At 39.2% G+C, this 16943-nt stretch overlaps 4 protein-coding genes across 4 annotated transcripts; 3 read left to right on the forward strand and 1 right to left on the reverse strand.

Annotated features, from left to right (window-relative positions):
* Positions 1 to 2481: 2481 nt before the first annotated feature.
* LOC137739597 (short-chain dehydrogenase reductase 2a-like) lies at positions 2482 to 4737 on the reverse strand. Its single transcript, XM_068479220.1, has 3 exons — positions 4718 to 4737; positions 4478 to 4561; positions 2482 to 3289 (listed from the first exon to the last, which is right to left on the reverse strand). Exons 1-3 carry the CDS (start codon positions 4735 to 4737, stop codon positions 2482 to 2484), a joined length of 912 nt encoding a protein of 303 aa, XP_068335321.1.
* A 2884-nt stretch (positions 4738 to 7621) lies between these two features.
* On the forward strand, positions 7622 to 10313 carry LOC137739596 (uncharacterized). The gene is made up of 2 exons (XM_068479219.1): positions 7622 to 8411; positions 9281 to 10313. The coding sequence occupies exons 1-2, from the start codon at positions 7863 to 7865 to the stop codon at positions 9995 to 9997; spliced, it is 1266 nt and encodes a 421-aa protein (XP_068335320.1). The 5' UTR covers positions 7622 to 7862; the 3' UTR covers positions 9998 to 10313.
* A 1830-nt stretch (positions 10314 to 12143) lies between these two features.
* LOC137739197 (uncharacterized) lies at positions 12144 to 12488 on the forward strand. Its single transcript, XM_068478744.1, has one exon. It carries the CDS (start codon positions 12144 to 12146, stop codon positions 12486 to 12488), a length of 345 nt encoding a protein of 114 aa, XP_068334845.1.
* Positions 12489 to 12771: 283 nt separating this feature from the next.
* On the forward strand, positions 12772 to 15179 carry LOC137739154 (pentatricopeptide repeat-containing protein At3g26782, mitochondrial-like). Its single transcript, XM_068478663.1, has 2 exons — positions 12772 to 13894; positions 14001 to 15179. The coding sequence occupies exons 1-2, from the start codon at positions 12977 to 12979 to the stop codon at positions 15042 to 15044; spliced, it is 1962 nt and encodes a 653-aa protein (XP_068334764.1). The 5' UTR covers positions 12772 to 12976; the 3' UTR covers positions 15045 to 15179.
* Positions 15180 to 16943: the final 1764 nt, after the last annotated feature.

Raw genomic sequence — 16943 nt, forward strand, 5'->3', positions numbered from 1 at the left:
AAGTCACAACAACAACATCAACATCATCGCCAATAAAACTAACTAGTCCAGTATGGACTAGTACGTGTACATACATGGCATGCATCATGCATGCAACTCACTACCAAGTCGTGAGATGAGAATTATATCATATATCCACCATGTTCCGACCAAAAATAAAATATCAACCATGCAATGCCAAAATATTAATTGCAATTGTCTCTAACGTACAAATTAATTTAGAATGTAGACAAATATGGAAAAATAAATACAAAATGTTCCAAGTTTTAACTTGGCCGTTTGGCCGACATCAACATGCATACATGTGAAGTCTGAAGATTGAAGAGTGCTAACGATCGAAGACCTGTCCAAAGCGGTTGTGTTTTACTACGGGCGTTGTGGTCTCCATATTTTCCGATAGTTTAAATTTTGAAAATTTATCTGAAATATATGATTCATCCACAGATTCCACATCCACACCACGAAAAAAGTGCAAGGTTATTCATTTTTTTTTTATTGAAACAGTAGTAATAAGGAAACCAGCTTGCAAGCTCCTGGCGGGTCCATGACAGCTAAAAGATTAGAGACAGGACCTTGCATGCAGGCATTTTGTATACCATTCGTAGTGAATTCACACTCAGCTGTGTGACCTGCGGGACCACTCTTATTAATAATGTATAGTTGCTCGATGTGGATGGCTCCACCTCTTCCTCTGAGCAAATAGAGAAACAACTTGTATTTTACCGCTACATTACATTTTGTGTTAATTACAAAACGATATGTTAAAAATGCATTTTGTATAATTGAAATAGAACGTCACATGACAGTTTATTTGTATTATGCAAGTTATTCTTAAGAAAACATATATGACGTTGAGAAGTGAACTCAAACAAGGTACCAACCGAACGCTATATTGACATACTAATAAAAAAAAATCCCAAATAAAAAGTCGTGCATCTATCAGCATTTTATTTTATAGAAGCTTAGCCATTCAAGCAATCCGATGACTTAGGATTTTATACATCATTTACTCTATCTTTAACTTATTTTTCTTTTACGAACTTACGTTAATCCCATACGGCCGTTATCTCTTTTCTCTCTCCCTTCGTGTTTAGTTCCTCCCCTTCTATCTCTCTCTTTCTTCACTTCCTCCCACAGATTATTTCTATTCAGTTTCTTTTTCTTTTCAAACAAGAACACTTGTTGACAAATCCACACTGTATTTTATCAATTAGAAACAATTATGAGAATAGTTTACCTGATTGTATTATTTCTCTATGGCCTATGGATACCGTTTCCGACTTCAAACATATGAACTGAAAATATGTGTAATTAAGAAAACCTTCTGACAATTCTATAACCCATCCCTAAACCTATAGAATTTCTCCATACGTAGTTCATAATTCTGAGTTTGAGGGCTTGTGGATTTTGATGGGAAAAAAAGAAAAAGGAACAAAGCATGTCAAAACAACATTTTATGAGAGGATATTCTGAAATGTGAAGTCTCATCGACTCTAAATGTTGGTTCGGCTGAATGGGCTGTTCCCACTAGGGATTCTGAAATCTGGAAGGGCTACTCGTGAAAGAGGGAGGGAGTAGATCAGGAGAATGGAGGACTGTCACCGTTTAACTTTGGATATACAAATTTATCCTAAGGCTTATGTGGCTTCGTTTTAGTTATTGAATTGTTTAGACGGCTAAGAGTATATAAAATGCGGTTAAATGCATAAAATCTAAATGCAGGGCCCGAAGATCCAATCAGTAATACTTAGATCAATCACGTGTGTGCATATGGACACACGTATGTACTTACACCATTTTATGGTTCCCCGGGAAACAACTCATCAACCTGGTACTATAGTACATGTAAAATCCAGCTTCTTGAAATAACAAAGTCACATGCATGCACGTAAATGTGTACGTTCCCGGGAAACAATTCATCAACATTATATTATAGTACATATATAATCCAGCTTCTTGAATTAACAAAGAAATATGCATGTGCGTCATTGTGTACGTTGTTGCGAAAACAAGTCTAAACCTAATTGGAGTCTGGACTCTGGACATGGAGGGAGCCAATGAAGGTTTATTGGGGGCAGATGCCCCCACTCAAGTAATTCGTTTGTTTAGTTGCAGACTACAATTATATAATATACACGAGTTATCTTTGAATAAAATATATGTATCTAATATTCAACATACATTCATTCTACTTATACTCCATATCAAATATTATATGAGCAATAGTGCTCTTGTTCTGTCATTCAAATTGAAAAAACTCTCTCCCATCTATCATACACTTATATTTTTCTCATCACTTTGCCAGTTTCCACTACTATATTAAAATTTTTGTAACATTGGAATTGTGATACATCATCATTTGAAACCATCTTTAATATCATATTATGTATAACCATACTATAATAAGAGTTGTTTTCAGTTGCCCCCATTAGAAGAAATTTCTGACTCCGTCCCTGACTCTTGACATATACTAGCATTACATTACACAGAGTGATCCGGAGGAGGAGGGAAGCTAAGACTTTTGAAGCTGGTGAAGCCTCCATCGACCACCAGATTATGACCCGTCACATACTTTGCTTCATCCGATGCCAGATACACCGCAGCTTGCGCCACATCTATCTCCTCACACTTCGCACCCTTGAGCTCTCCCAGCCCATTCACTATCTCTTTAACCTGATCCTCCGGCGCCCCCGGATAAAGCTGCCCTATTTCCTGTACCACCATTGACGTCGGGATTGGACCCGGCGATATGCAATTGACTCGGATCCCGTTTCGGCACAGCTCGCTCGCCAGTGACTTCACCAGGCCAGGTATCGTAAATTTCGATATCGAGTAGGGGTGAGGGCCAAGCCCACCCAACAAGCCAGCTATGCTGGACGTGCACAGTATGGAGCCTAAGCCCGCAGGTATCATGACTCGTGCCGCATGCTTTATCCCAGCAACCGCGCCCCGCACGTTGACCCGGATCACGCGGTCAAACTCCTCAAGGTTCAGGTCAACGATGCTGGGCGGGAACGCTGGGCCTGTTATTCCCGCGTTGTTGTACATTATGTCAAGTTTTCCATGACGAGCCACGGCGGTTTCTACAGCTTCAGCTATTTGGGACTCAACGGCAACGTCGCACTGGACAAAGTGGGCTGCGGGCCCCAGCTCTTTGGCGACTTGTGGACCCAGCTCAGAATCTGCGTCTGCAATGATGACGTGTGCTCCATGTCGGATGAACTCGTGGGCCGTGGCTTTCCCAAGCCCGCTAGCTGACCCTGTTATTATGGCTACCTTGCCTTGCAGCCTGCTTTTTACAAAGAAAGTGTGCAAATAGATGATTAGATTCTTAATGCATCAAAACAGATGTTAATATTATCATGTTAATATACAATGAAAAGAAAAGAAAAGAAAGGAACAACATGCGTGGTTGAATATATCAATGAAAAGACAAGATCAGTCATGTCGTTTGAAAATGCCAAACGACGTCCGATTAAGAAAATGATTATCGGGGGCGGATTGATCATTCAACTACGAAGTTGTAGATCACTTTTCCACGCCGGCAATCACCCAAAAAAGCAACACCGCCCCATTCAAAGTTTGATTCATATTAATTAATATAAAGTGTGATTTGTGCGTAAAACTTTGAATAAAGAGTTGAATTTGATGCCTGATAATGATCAAAGTTGAAACGTAACATAATGTAAAAGTGGAGAATAACTTATCTACAACAAATTTGTTAAAAAAAAATAATTACAACAAAAGTCAATGTAATGGTCTTTTAAAATCAGTTATACATTGTTATACATGAAAAAGATAACATACAAGACAAAAAATGATTAATTTTAAATATTAGCGTAACAGTGTTCTAGTTGTACGTAGGTTATTTTCATATAAATGAAGACATATGGTATGAATAGTTACTTTAGATCTAACCAGGGGTAGCTTAAGCTTGAGAACATTGCATGTGCTGCAGGGTGTAAATCTTCATCATTGCCAACATAATTATTAATCAAATACTCAAGTTGACCTCAATAAACTAAACTATATCATATTGAAGAGAGCAGAGAGCAAAGAGCAGAGGAATATGCCGAAATTAATTACTAGGAAATGAAATTTTAATCATGGGATCACTCATAACTCCACGTTATATGCATAATTTACTTGGAAACTGTTCAAGATGGTTATGTTTATACATATGTAATAAATAAATCCTCGCATACAGATATATATAACATGGTATATACTTAAAATGATATAGTACTACTGCGTAATGGGACAGAAAATAATAATGCCACAAAAAACTATATATGCGCGCGACAATAATCACAATGACTAAGGTACCGAGGTAGGAGAGATTTCCATTAACAAGAGAAGAGAAGATGGGCAAAAGAAGGAAAATTATTAATTAATATCATCTACCATGCATGCATGTTTATGGAATCGATGGATCTGCAGCTAAAACACCAGCAGATCATATGATATAGGTACATACCTTCCCTGGCCAGCTGCGCCACTCGTTGAAAAGGGCCTTGCTCGCTTACAGAGAAAAGCATTGCAGCTGATCAGCTTAAACTCTCTGAGAAGAAAACAAATATTCCACATATACATCCCTCATCAGTTTCCGTGAATTTCCAGCCCCTATATAGCTACTACTAGGGATTAGCATATATAATTGTTTTGATCATGTCAAATAGCATATATGGTATAATTGGTAAATAAGGTGTAAACTGACCTGGTTAGTGATTTGAGCATATCTGCGGCAAAGATCTGATGATTTCTGAGGATGAGAGCGAGAGAGAGAGAGAGAGAGAGAGAGAGAGAGAGTTTGTGAGAGAAAGAGCTGCTTGACCAGTGGCAGAACTCAAGGTAGCAGAAACAAGGCCCAGAATCTATTGGAGAGCTAGTAGATGCGCGTTTTCATGCACAAAGAGAGAGAGAGCACCAACCGAGTTGATGTTGAAGTTGAAGATGGTTTATAACATATGCGACCTGTCGTATTTAATGTTCCGAAGTTAAAAAAGCACAAGGAAGCCGAGTTGTAGTTTTTAAAATAGATCGGAGTTATGCTAATTGATCAGGTTAGTGTCTCCTATTATTGCCATTCAAGTTGGAATTTTTAATTTTTAATTAAAATAATTTAAAATAGAATATCAAACATGTTACTCTTACGACATTAATTTGTATCATATTTTTAATAAATATGTGATCTACATGTGTCGTGAATCTCATATCTATTAAAAAGATGATACAAATATATTATAAAAATATGGTAAATGTAAGTCAATATTTGGCTACTTACTGATAAGCACCCAATTCTTACTAACCCGCATGTGCCCAATAATATTGTCAAATCTCACTGAGGAATGGAGGAAAGAGGTTGTCAACTCTCATAAGGGATATTTGAATGCATGTAGTAATTAGATAACTAGATGTTTGATTGCTAGTTTAGAAAATTTTGAGAGGTACAGATGTTACAATAAAATTCGGGGCCACATACATTAGTGTAAGTAAAAATAAAATCCTCACCAATGAGTACTCAAATATTGTCCGCAAATATAGCATTACTCATATAATATTGCATATCAAAAAAGTAAACAATAGCTTTCAAACACAAAGAAACAACTTTGGTTTCTCAATCTTTTGGGCCACTGCCACCGGCCTGCCGGGCACTTCCAAGTAGAGCAATGACAAACGCATAGTTTAATATGGAGTGTGTAGAAATCTTTGTAGATCATATGCAGTTATGTACCGAATAATAGTATATGTATATATGTATACGCATGTGTGTATATATACACCTTTAAATATATCATGTTGAAATTGAACACATATAGTGGATCATGAGAAATACGAAAGGATATGTTATCTATACACCTTGGATCTCAATATATATATATATATATATATATATTTAAGGAACAATTAAGCTATAATTTAGCAGATTGTTGAGGTTGTGGAGACAAACATCAGACAAGCGAGTGAAGCTACAATCTCAAAGTGCGGGATATTGCATATTTCTTGTCTCTTAAACAAAACTTAAATTATTCCATCATGTTCTTCTTTTTGTTGGCCTCACTGCCCTTACCTTATCATGTTCTGTACACGCATACAAACAATTGATTAAACACTAATTAATTAATTAATTTGTCATTAACAAACCCCAGTTATGCATGATCATTAGTAATTAAAGTAGTTCAACACTAGCAACTGGAGCAACATATGTATAATGCATGCATGCGTGGATCAATGGTATTGTATGTATTTCGTGTGCGAATATAAATACTATTACTATATGGATTATGGAGGTTGTAATGATCGATGGGTGTTAATTAAAATACATACTGTTGCGATATAGGATTTCACATCGGTAATGTTAAAATAGTATACAATTAATATATAGGAGTTTTCACTTTTAATATTACCGAAACATTTTGTGCAAGGGCAGAGCTAAGTATAAGGCTCCCCTAGGCTATAGCATAGGGAGAGTTTGGTTCTTCAAGCTTAAAAATATTAATTTTTGGGTTAGCTTATGATTTTTAATTGTCATATTCCATTTAACAAATGAATTTTTTTTTATTAATAAGACTGTTTTTAATAATAATAAGAGCTAATAGATGTTAAATAAACTCATCACTTTAACCAATATTATATTTAATAGTAATAAATTAAAACTTCCATACCACAAATGATTTCTTATTTTATTCACTTGAAAGCTTTGAAGGTTAGAAACCTATAAAACATAGCATAAAATTCTTACTTCAAATTACTGCATTCAAGTTTTTACTATTATATAACTTTATAGGCAATATAAGATTAAAAATTTGATTTCGTAGTAATAATTTTAGTTATGCCCACCCACCGAATAATTTCTGGCTACGCCATTGATTTTGTGATAAAATCTAACACATAATAATATTGATGGTGGACATGCATAAACCTACAAAATTTCTCGCGTACTAGCTAATCCGAATATATATATTCTCCATTCTAGGATACTAGTCTAACTAGCTAGGCTTAGGTGGAGTGAGCATCAACGCCAAGCTTAATTTTGTATTGTTTATGATTACAAGAGATACGATGAAAGAGTTTGGATAGTTTAAGCTTGACGATCATGGACCACACAAGGGATATGGAATGAATAAATCCAAACTTAAAACATCTTTCAACATTTAAAAAGGGAACGATATATCACTAGTTATATGGTTTGTTATTTAGTTATGTTGCTTGTTAATACTTGCATCTACAACCAGCTTCCATTTGATAACTATTACGTATACGAGATGAGACCGATGAAAAGTGAAAAAGGACGGAGGGGGTAAGGTGGGATGAAAGGGGGACAAATGAAGGAGAATCTTGCGCTCTTATCATCAAGTGAAGTCCCCTTGGACCGGACCGTTTCCATTTGAAACAAAAAGGATAATAACAAACGGGCCGATCACTAAGTGGGCCGATCACGAAGACTTAACCAATGAGTTAAGGTCCGGTAGTCCAAGGGGGAATACGACGTCGTATAAGGCTTCCTTTGAACATACTTGATAGTTGAAGTTGATTCTTCAACAGTTGAGCTTTGATAACAGTAATTTCTGCGTTTCGTGTGAATGTTAGGAAGGGAAAGAGAGAAAAAGCGGAAGTTGTATTGACATCGATTGGGATACCATATAAGAGGTGGGGGAGGACAGGAGGGATAGCATTGTCTGTCCAGCTTTCATACTGACATCGAACCATCCCAACATTCCTATAATACAATACTAGTTACAGTGTTCATATCATTTATACAACAAGTCAAACCACACAAGAAGCAGAAGCGGAAGCAGATCTAATTTCACAAATCGGTGCGCCGGCAGATCTCACTTCTCTCTCTCTCTCTCTGTATATTGATGGGCGCCACACAGTCCGTACAAGAGGTCGAAGAGGAAGACGAAGAAGAAGAAGAGGAAGAGAACGGCATCAATGGCGAGCCCAACATTCGAAGTGGATTGGAATTGGACAAGGATTTGATCAAGAAGGTTCTAGAACAAGAGCCCGAGATGCTTTGCCACGCATCCGCATCCCCTCTGTCCCCTCAGCTCTCCACCTTGGGCACCCCGCGCCTGGGACCCTCCATCAAGGTGTGGGACCCCTACAACGTCCTCGCTCCGCCTTCGCCTCTGCCCCCGCCTCCCGGATTCTCCCGGAGCTTCTCGTCCAATGGCATGGAGGATGACCGATTCGTCACGGAGGTGTTTTTGATTAGTCACGGCGAGTGCGAGTTGAATTTAAGGCCCGATTTGGTGGGCGGACGGTGCCCGCAGGCGGCTTTGACTCCCAACGGCAAGCGCCAGGCCAGGGCCCTGGCGGTTTTCTTGAACTCCCAGAGGGTTAGCTTCAGTGCCGTTTACTCATCTCCTCTGGATCGTGCGCGCTCCATGGCGGTTTCCGTCTGTCAGGTAATTTTTTAATTGAACTTGTTTCATGTCGTTGAAGGCTTGGAGTTTAGAATTCTGATTGTGCATTGCAAATTTTAGAAAACTGACTATGAATTATGCATCGAATTATGCCTATAGTAATTTTACTTATGTCCGAATTTCGATAATATTCACTTATCAGTGAGAGAGGGATATGTGAATGTGTCCGTGAACTACTTGCTGAATATGATTTTTTCGTTTTAAGCCTTCTAGCTTATAATTTGGTAGAATTTGCAATTGGTAACTCACGGTGCATGTAAGGATTTGTATAGCTGACCACGCATATTTGGGATGAAAAGCTTCCTCACATCGAGTTAATTGGTTTGTGGGATAGAATGAAAGCTATAAGTGCTATATGCATCACTACTGTCACGGTCCCTCGTTTGCTCGGTCACTTGACTGGTGTGGAAGCTGTCGCAGTTATGGCTCGTAGCTTTTAAGACATGGCTTCTTAGTCCAAGTAATGTGTTCTGAACTATGAATATCCAAGAATGAGTAGGAGTATAATTGGAATCAGAATCATTTTGGCAGAATATATCATGTCCTTGAGTTTTTTGACTAAAAGAATTCTCTGGATTAGAAAGTCAGGTCAGGTTTGATAGTGTTCCGTTTGGTTGACTTCTCCTTCACCTCCTCCTTCTCCTTCATTAAATTTTAGGTCCCCAGCCTTTGATTCCTTTTCTTCTTCATCAAGAATCATATAAGTAGGTTCCCCTTTCAGCTGACGATGTGACATGGACTGCTTTGTAGATATTGTTTCCTGATATGAGCAGCTAAAGAGATAATGCAAGGGATAGTGTAAGACGTTTTACATGTATCTAATTAGTTTTGTCGGGCTATAAATCATGCAGGAAATGAACTTTCCAGTTGGACAGATACAATCTTCAGATGCGCTTGCAGAGATGAGTCAGGGGGATTGGGAGGGGTGCCCCCGGTCAGAAATATACACAGCTGAACTTTTGAGCTTCATCGAAAGAGTTCAGCCTGATTTCTCTGCACCATCGGGAGAGTCACTTCGGCAAGTGGAATTTCAAATGGTTAGTTTTTTAAACGGGACAGTCCTTGGGCTTCCTGAAAAGTCGAGAGCATTCTACTCATTCTCATCACACAATCAGAGTGAGAGTCAAGGCTTTGCACACCATAGTTCTCATGTATCAACCAACTCAGTTCATGACCGAGAGGGGCCTTCCCTCCCTCCACCTAACTGGGATCTGCTTCACAGGCAGCGGCAGGGGCTCTTGAGGAAAAAGTCTGGTAAGAGCAGGCTACAAGTTGTGACTACAACTGGAATTCAGGAGGTTGAGGATGAAATTTCCCCCCAGGACGTCACTCACCAAAGTTCCCCGCATGATTTAAGTGGGAGAAGCTCCTCTTCTGCGTCTTGTGTTGGTATATTCAGTCATGCAGTGCCAATCAAATGTCTCCTCACAGGCATCCTTGGATGCAGCCCATTAATGTCGCATAAGATTTGCATAGAAGACTCTTCTGTGACAGTTTTACAGCATTCATGGAGAACAGGTTGGCAGATAAAGAGGTTGAATGATACTGCACACCTCAGGCTTATGTAGTGGTTAGAGACTTGGAGTATCATAACTTGTTACATTATACCGACGATGGGAAAGTGAAGTTTCATTTCCCGGGATCAGTAGGTCACAAAACACGATATTTTTGCATAAAATATGCAATACCCTGCCATTTGTTGTAACATTTGCTATATTTATTTCCGAATTGTTCAACTCCGCAAAAGAAGAATGAAATGTTGTTGGAGTTGGATCCTTGTATCGGGTGATTCTTTTGATTTGTAGCATTTACAGGAGATGGTGTGAAGAATCATGTATTTCCTGTATATTTTGAAGAAATTTCGTAATTCATAAACTTTGCTCATGCATTTATCAGCTATATACATTAAATCTCAGTTGGAACAATCTGAGCTGGGTTTTGGTTATGCTCTTTTCCTTTTTTATGTATGCATCCTTCTTTTTTTTCTTTTTCAGTAAGAAACATTTCAAGTGTTTTTCGGACTCGATATATGTTAGAATTTCTCTGTCCCACATCGGCCACAGAGCTTGGGAACAAGCCTTTTAAATAGAATTACCCCACTCTAACTAATACTGAGACCTTTTGTATTAAAACCCCACACCTGAAGATTGAGTAGGTGGCCAAGTGGAGACAGTATCGGTGTTGTTGGAGTGGGCCCATGCCTGTCTACCCTGAAATTTAACATGGTATCAGAGCTAGGAGATGGGCCCATACATCCACATGAACGGGTGGGTCCCCTTTGGCCCCGCTCGAATGGGTAAGCCCTGACATGGCTCCATGTAGGCCAAAAGATGCCACGTGCATTGGCCCAATGCGAACTGGTGAGCCCCGGCTTGGCTCCACATAGTTGTCGATGTGTGGAACTCCATGTGTGACCCATAAAATAGGGTCTCACGTGCGAGAGAGTGTTAGAATTCCTATGTCCCACATTGGCCATAGAGCTTGAGAATAAGTCTTTTAAATAGAATTACTACTCTAACTAATACCGAGGCTTTTTATATTAAAACCCCACACCTGACGGATTGAGCAGGTGTCCAAGTGGGGACAGTATCAGTATTGTTGGAATGAGTATATGGGCCGTCTACCTGAAAGTTAAGAATAACATTTTTTACTCAAAGTCCTTTCAGTTATTTTAGAGTTTGTTTAGAAGTGCTTTTAAATGAATAAAAACGATTTTGATGAAAATGTTTTAGAAACCAATTTTTGGTAAAAATCCAAGTAGATCTTGTAAAAGCACATGTAAGTGCTTTCTGCACTCCAAAAGTAATTCAAAATCAATTTCACAAAAACATTTTCAATCATTTTAAAAATATTTTCAAACAAGCCAATAAAAACACTTCCAAATGAGAGGAGTTATTGAACGCTAAGTTAGATAGTTACATGATCGTTCGGGGGTGAATTTGTATGCAAAACCATGTTAGAGAGAGAAAAGTAAAGAGAGAGGCAAAGGCCATGTGGTTATTTTAGACTGCTAGAGTAACTTGTCCTAGTTTCTGTAACAAGTGGCATCAGACAGGACACACACAGGTACGGTGCGTGGGTCACCAGACACCAACAACTCTCACATGGGATGGATCGTGGATTATAGATGGATGGGGCCGGCAGCTGCAGCCGACAGTTGCGAATCGCATTGCCTAACCATTTCTGACCATAAAAATAAGGCAATCCATTATGCAGCATGTTATGGCTATATCCTAGCTACAATCAGATTCCAAACGCATCACAAATATATATATATATATATATATATATATATATTTTTTTTTTTTTTTCCATTACTCAATTATGAGCCTTCCTCTTACCAAGCGGAGACAATTAGCATTAAACCACGAGCTAATTGGTATCTAACTTTCCTTTGGCAAATAAACACGACAGGGAAAGAGAAAACAAAAAGGTTGATTTCCATAAATAAGAACAAAAGAGAATTGAAAGTGCTGCTGTCCATCCCGTGACTACAACAGAAAGTCACAGATGAGGCAGTAACAGTGGCACTCACACTGACACTCACTCACTCACTCACTCACTCACTCATCAATAGCTTGATGTGTTTATAAACATACACACACACACACACATTGAACATCGAAGTTGAACCTCCCCCCCCCCCCCCCCCCCCCCCCCCAGTTCAGAGTTCAGTTCAACTAGCCTAAAATCCAGAGATATCTGTGGAAATTAATGGCTCTGTCTGTCAGTAAATTCTCTGCAATTTTATGCACAGCCATCTTGTTTGCTAATTTACATGCTCTGTGCAGGTCATCGAGTGTGGTGCGAACGATTTCAGCTTCTCCATCGGTTTTACCAAATGGAAATCCACCCAGTAACAATATGTCGTCCTTCTTCCCTTCTCCAAGTGATGAAGCTTCTAATTCCTCAGATGCATTTGCACCAGTCCCGAGCTCTGGCCAGTTCGTTGGCAAAGTTTCATCCGCCAACACCAACTCCGACCGTCAGTGCGGTGCTCTAATGTTTGGTGCAGGGCTTTCTACCTTGTTTCTCTTCAAATTTGCCAATGCTGCGTAACTACTCGAATCAGTTGTAATTATGCCAGAGGTGTTATTAGACTCAATAAGCTCAGGTTTAGGATGAGGAACGAACGTATGGCTTGTAATTTGCTGTTTCTGTACTTTTCATGATTTTATGGATCATTTTGGTTAGTTATGCCAGAAAGAACGTCGAAGAACTGACGTGCAGTCCGTATAATCCATATTGTTGGGAATGTTCATGTTGTATCGATATTGTTGAATATTTTGGATAACACGGTGTTCCTACGTTAAAACTAACACATTATCGATGACAAATTGAGCCGGCGTTATTTGGGACTAACGGATGACGGACGTATCTGTCACAACATTTGCAATCATTTCGTTGACTAATGTGCGACTTTACAAGGGCGGCGGAAAAGCTTTCATGTCAACAGCTCCAAAAGGATCTCATATTTGCGACCAGTTTGTTTGCTCAGCGGGAATCCAAAGCCACGAAAATCCGCCGGGGGAAGAATGAATGAATGAATGAAGATTTCAAAATCGAGTTTTTGTCTCGTGAGCAGACACCAATATTCGGTCACAGTTAACAACCCCCACCTCACAACCTGGTTCAACAAATACGTCGACAAAAACGATGTCGCCTCCTGGAACTCCGTCATTGCCGACTTGGCCCGGAGCGGCGACTCCCTTGAAGCCCTCCGGGCATTTTCGTCGATGCGAAAGCTCTCCCTCAGACCAAACCGCTCCTCCTTCCCCTGCGCCATCAAATCCTGCTCGGCTTTGCTGGACCTTCACTCCGGCGAGCAAGCTCACCAGCAGGCGTTGGTCTTCGGCTTTGCGTCCGACCTCTTTGTCTCCTCTGCCCTCATCGATATGTACTCCAGGTGCGGTCGATTGACGGATGCATGGAAACTGTTCGATACAATTCCTTACAGAAATGTGGTTTCTTGGACATCCATGATCACCGGGTGTGTTCAAAACGACGCCGCCTGCCAAGCCTTGTCTCTCTTTAAAGAGTTGTTGATCGAGGAAATTGACAATGAGGATGTTTCTTTAGATCCTGTTGTTCTGGTTTCTGTTCTGTCGGCTTGTTCTCGCGCATCGAGTAAGGGACTTGCCCAAAGTGTTCATGGGTTGGTGGTTAAGAGAGGTTTCGATGGGGATTTACGGGTAGGGAATACTTTGATGGATGCATATGCCAAATGCGGCGAGCTCGGTCTTGTTAGAAAGGTGTTTGATGGAATGTCCCAAAAGGATTTGGTTTCTTGGAACTCCATGATTGCAACTTATGCACAGAGTGGATTATCTTCCGAGGCATGGCAAGTCTTCTATGGGATGACAAAGGATGGTGACATCTGCTACAATGCGGTGACATTGTCTGCTTTGTTATTAGCATGTGCACATGCTGGGCCTCTGCTAGTTGGGAAGTCTATACATGATCAGGTATTCAAATTTCTCGCAAGCCCTTTATATCATATCGCATTCTGTGGAATAGGTTATTACTGTAGGCTCTCATAACTAATGCAATCTTTGGTCTTTTTGTTTATAGGTTCTGAAAAAGGGCTTGGAAGAGAATGTGATAGTGTCTACCTCTATTATCGACATGTACTGCAAATGTGGTAGAGTTGACTTGGCAAGAAAGGCATTTGATTGCATGAAGGAGAAGAATGTTAGGACATGGACCGCCATGATTGCAGGTTATGGAATGCACGGCCGTGCCAAAGAAGCATTGGAGGTCTTCTATAAGATGATAAGAGATGGTGTGAAACCAAATTACATAACATTTGTGTCACTTCTAAATGCTTGCAGCCATGCTGGTCTATTAGAAGAAGGTTGGTATTGGTTTAATAACATGAGCCACGAATACGGTGTAGAACCTGGAATTGAGCACTATGGGTGCATGGTTGATCTTCTTGGACGTTCCGGTGATCTTAGCAAAGCTTATGATTTAATAAAGGGAATGAGGATCGGACCAGATTGTGTAGTCTGGGGTTCATTTCTTGGGGCTTGCAGGGTACACAAAAATGTGACATTTGCAGAGATTTCTGCGAGGAAACTGTTTGAGCTCGACCCTCATAATTGTGGGTACTACATCTTGCTTTCAAATATATATGCCGATGCTGGGCGATGGGAAGATGTTGAGAGGATGAGAATACTGATGAAGAATCGTGGGTTGGTTAAACCTCCTGGATTCAGTTTGGTTGAACTGAGAGGTATTGTGCATTTATTTTTGGTTGGAGACAGAGAGCATCCTCAGCATGAGAAGATTTACGAGTATCTGGAAAACCTGACAATCAAGCTGCAAGAGGTTGGCTATGCACCCAATATCAGTTCAGTTCTTCATGATGTTGATGAGGAAGAGAAGGAAATGGTCCTAAGAGTACATAGTGAGAAGCTGGCTGTTGCCTTCGGAATCATGAATTCTGTACCTGGTGCAACGATTCAGATAATCAAGAATCTCCGAGTTTGCACCGATTGTCATACTGTTATTAAGTTGATTACAAAGGTTGTTGATCGGGAAATTGTGGTCAGAGATTCAAAGCGGTTTCATCACTTCAGGGATGGGTTGTGTTCTTGTGGAGATTATTGGTGATGGCTCTGTAAGAAGATGGCGATTGGTAAGCAAATTTGGCTCGAAGGTGTTGAGCAATATATAGCATGTAATGGCTGTATATGAATGTTATGACTAACATTCATATAATCAGTTTTGGGGAGACTGAACGCCACTTCTGATTAACAGAAGACTGAGTAAATTATAGATCAGCCTTGACCAGGATTCTGGTCAAAAAACAGAACCACAAATCACTACTCTACCAATGGGATACTTGTCATGCTCAAAAAGATGATGGCTTACTAAGGTGATGAAGGTTTCCAAGTTCCGGAATCTACCTCTCAACGGGCTCCCTCATTTTTCACTTTCATATTCGACCGACCACATGATTCTGAGTAGTAGAATGAGGATAGGAATCAAAGCCTATAATCGAGCATCTTCAGACATTCGACAATTCCTTTGCTGTTTCCGGTGTTGCTAATGTTTTTGGATTTGTTTAGTGAACCAGAACTTCAGCATTATGCATTGGGGATTCGCAAGTGAATTCGTGAGCTATGGCGTGGAGATGAAAAGCTAGTGGAACAACCAGACCATATGTTTCATCGACTCTGTATCCACATGTAGCCTTGATCGTTCAGTTCTTCAAATAACGCTCGATTTGCATTTCATTTTTCAACTCTTCATATGTTTCATTTTGATTTCTGCGGGCTGTGGACATATTTTTCAGAAAAAGTGCGTATATATAATGGAAGGTAGTGAAATTTACCGGGAAGGAAAATAACTAATGATATTTCTTTTCTAAATCAAAAGGGTGTGATACTTTGACTACGCAACCAAAGTAACGTTTGCGAATTGCCAATTTGCCAAAGGATGCTTGTGTCCCATGGAGGACTTACTTGTTCCATGCTGATGATTAACGAAGTTTTAACATTACAATCATAACCGTTCATTTCTTTGTCATCATCTAAAGATTATATTTGTAACAAGCCGTTCAATTTGGAGATCGTTTAGTTATCCATACATGTTAAACCAATCAACGTTTTAGTAACAAGTAGCATCATCATGAACCATCAATTTGTTTTATGCATACGAATTACTAAAATATCTCTAAATTGAATAATTTTTTGCATATAAGATTTTAGATGATGAAAAAGAAAAATAAACAATTTCGATTATAATGATCAAACGATAAAAATTTGTTAATTGTAAGTAAAGAAACAGGTAAGTCAAACACTAGCCTTTGCAAATTGGAAATACCATATCTATTGATTTTCCCTATACATGCCTTTCTATGGGTTGGCATTATTCATGCCTCTTCCAAGGCGTTTTCTTTTTCTGCCAGTTTCTTACATGGGCGGTGTTATCCTTTTTCATTTTCTCCATAAGATTTTCAATTTTTATCAACGGATCGAATGAATTAAAAATGACTAAATGAGATAATTTATATGTGAAATATAAAAAAGAGTATGTGTATAAAATCATCTTCTTAAATTACTATCCTTAAGCGTATGTTTACTTAATTAAATATTGAAATTATTCTGAATTTTTACTAACACATACAAAATTTAAAAAAAAAAAATATCGTAAATACATTACTATATGCAATCAAATATTCGAAAAAAAAAAACATGAATTAGATTGATTGTAACCCGAGTTGATTTTCAATTTCACTTCTCTAGTCGCCAGAGACCTTCTCGATTACTCAAAACAGCATATAATTACAGCTCATCATTCCTTGAAGAAGATCGATTCAAATGCCTACTTTGATATTTGACCAAAACAAACCTAAATTGGTACCCGAACAAATCAAAAAGAAAGAGTGAAAAGACCTAGTTTGATGGCCGCCGGGCCCAAAAATTGCCAAAAGGTCAGCCACGCTGAGTGGTATAATAGTAAATAAATGCGATCGACATGGTTATGTCATAGAGAAATTTTTCAATA

Source organism: Pyrus communis, chromosome 7 (genome assembly GCF_963583255.1).
Source record: "Pyrus communis chromosome 7, drPyrComm1.1, whole genome shotgun sequence".
Lineage (NCBI taxonomy): Eukaryota > Viridiplantae > Streptophyta > Magnoliopsida > Rosales > Rosaceae > Pyrus > Pyrus communis.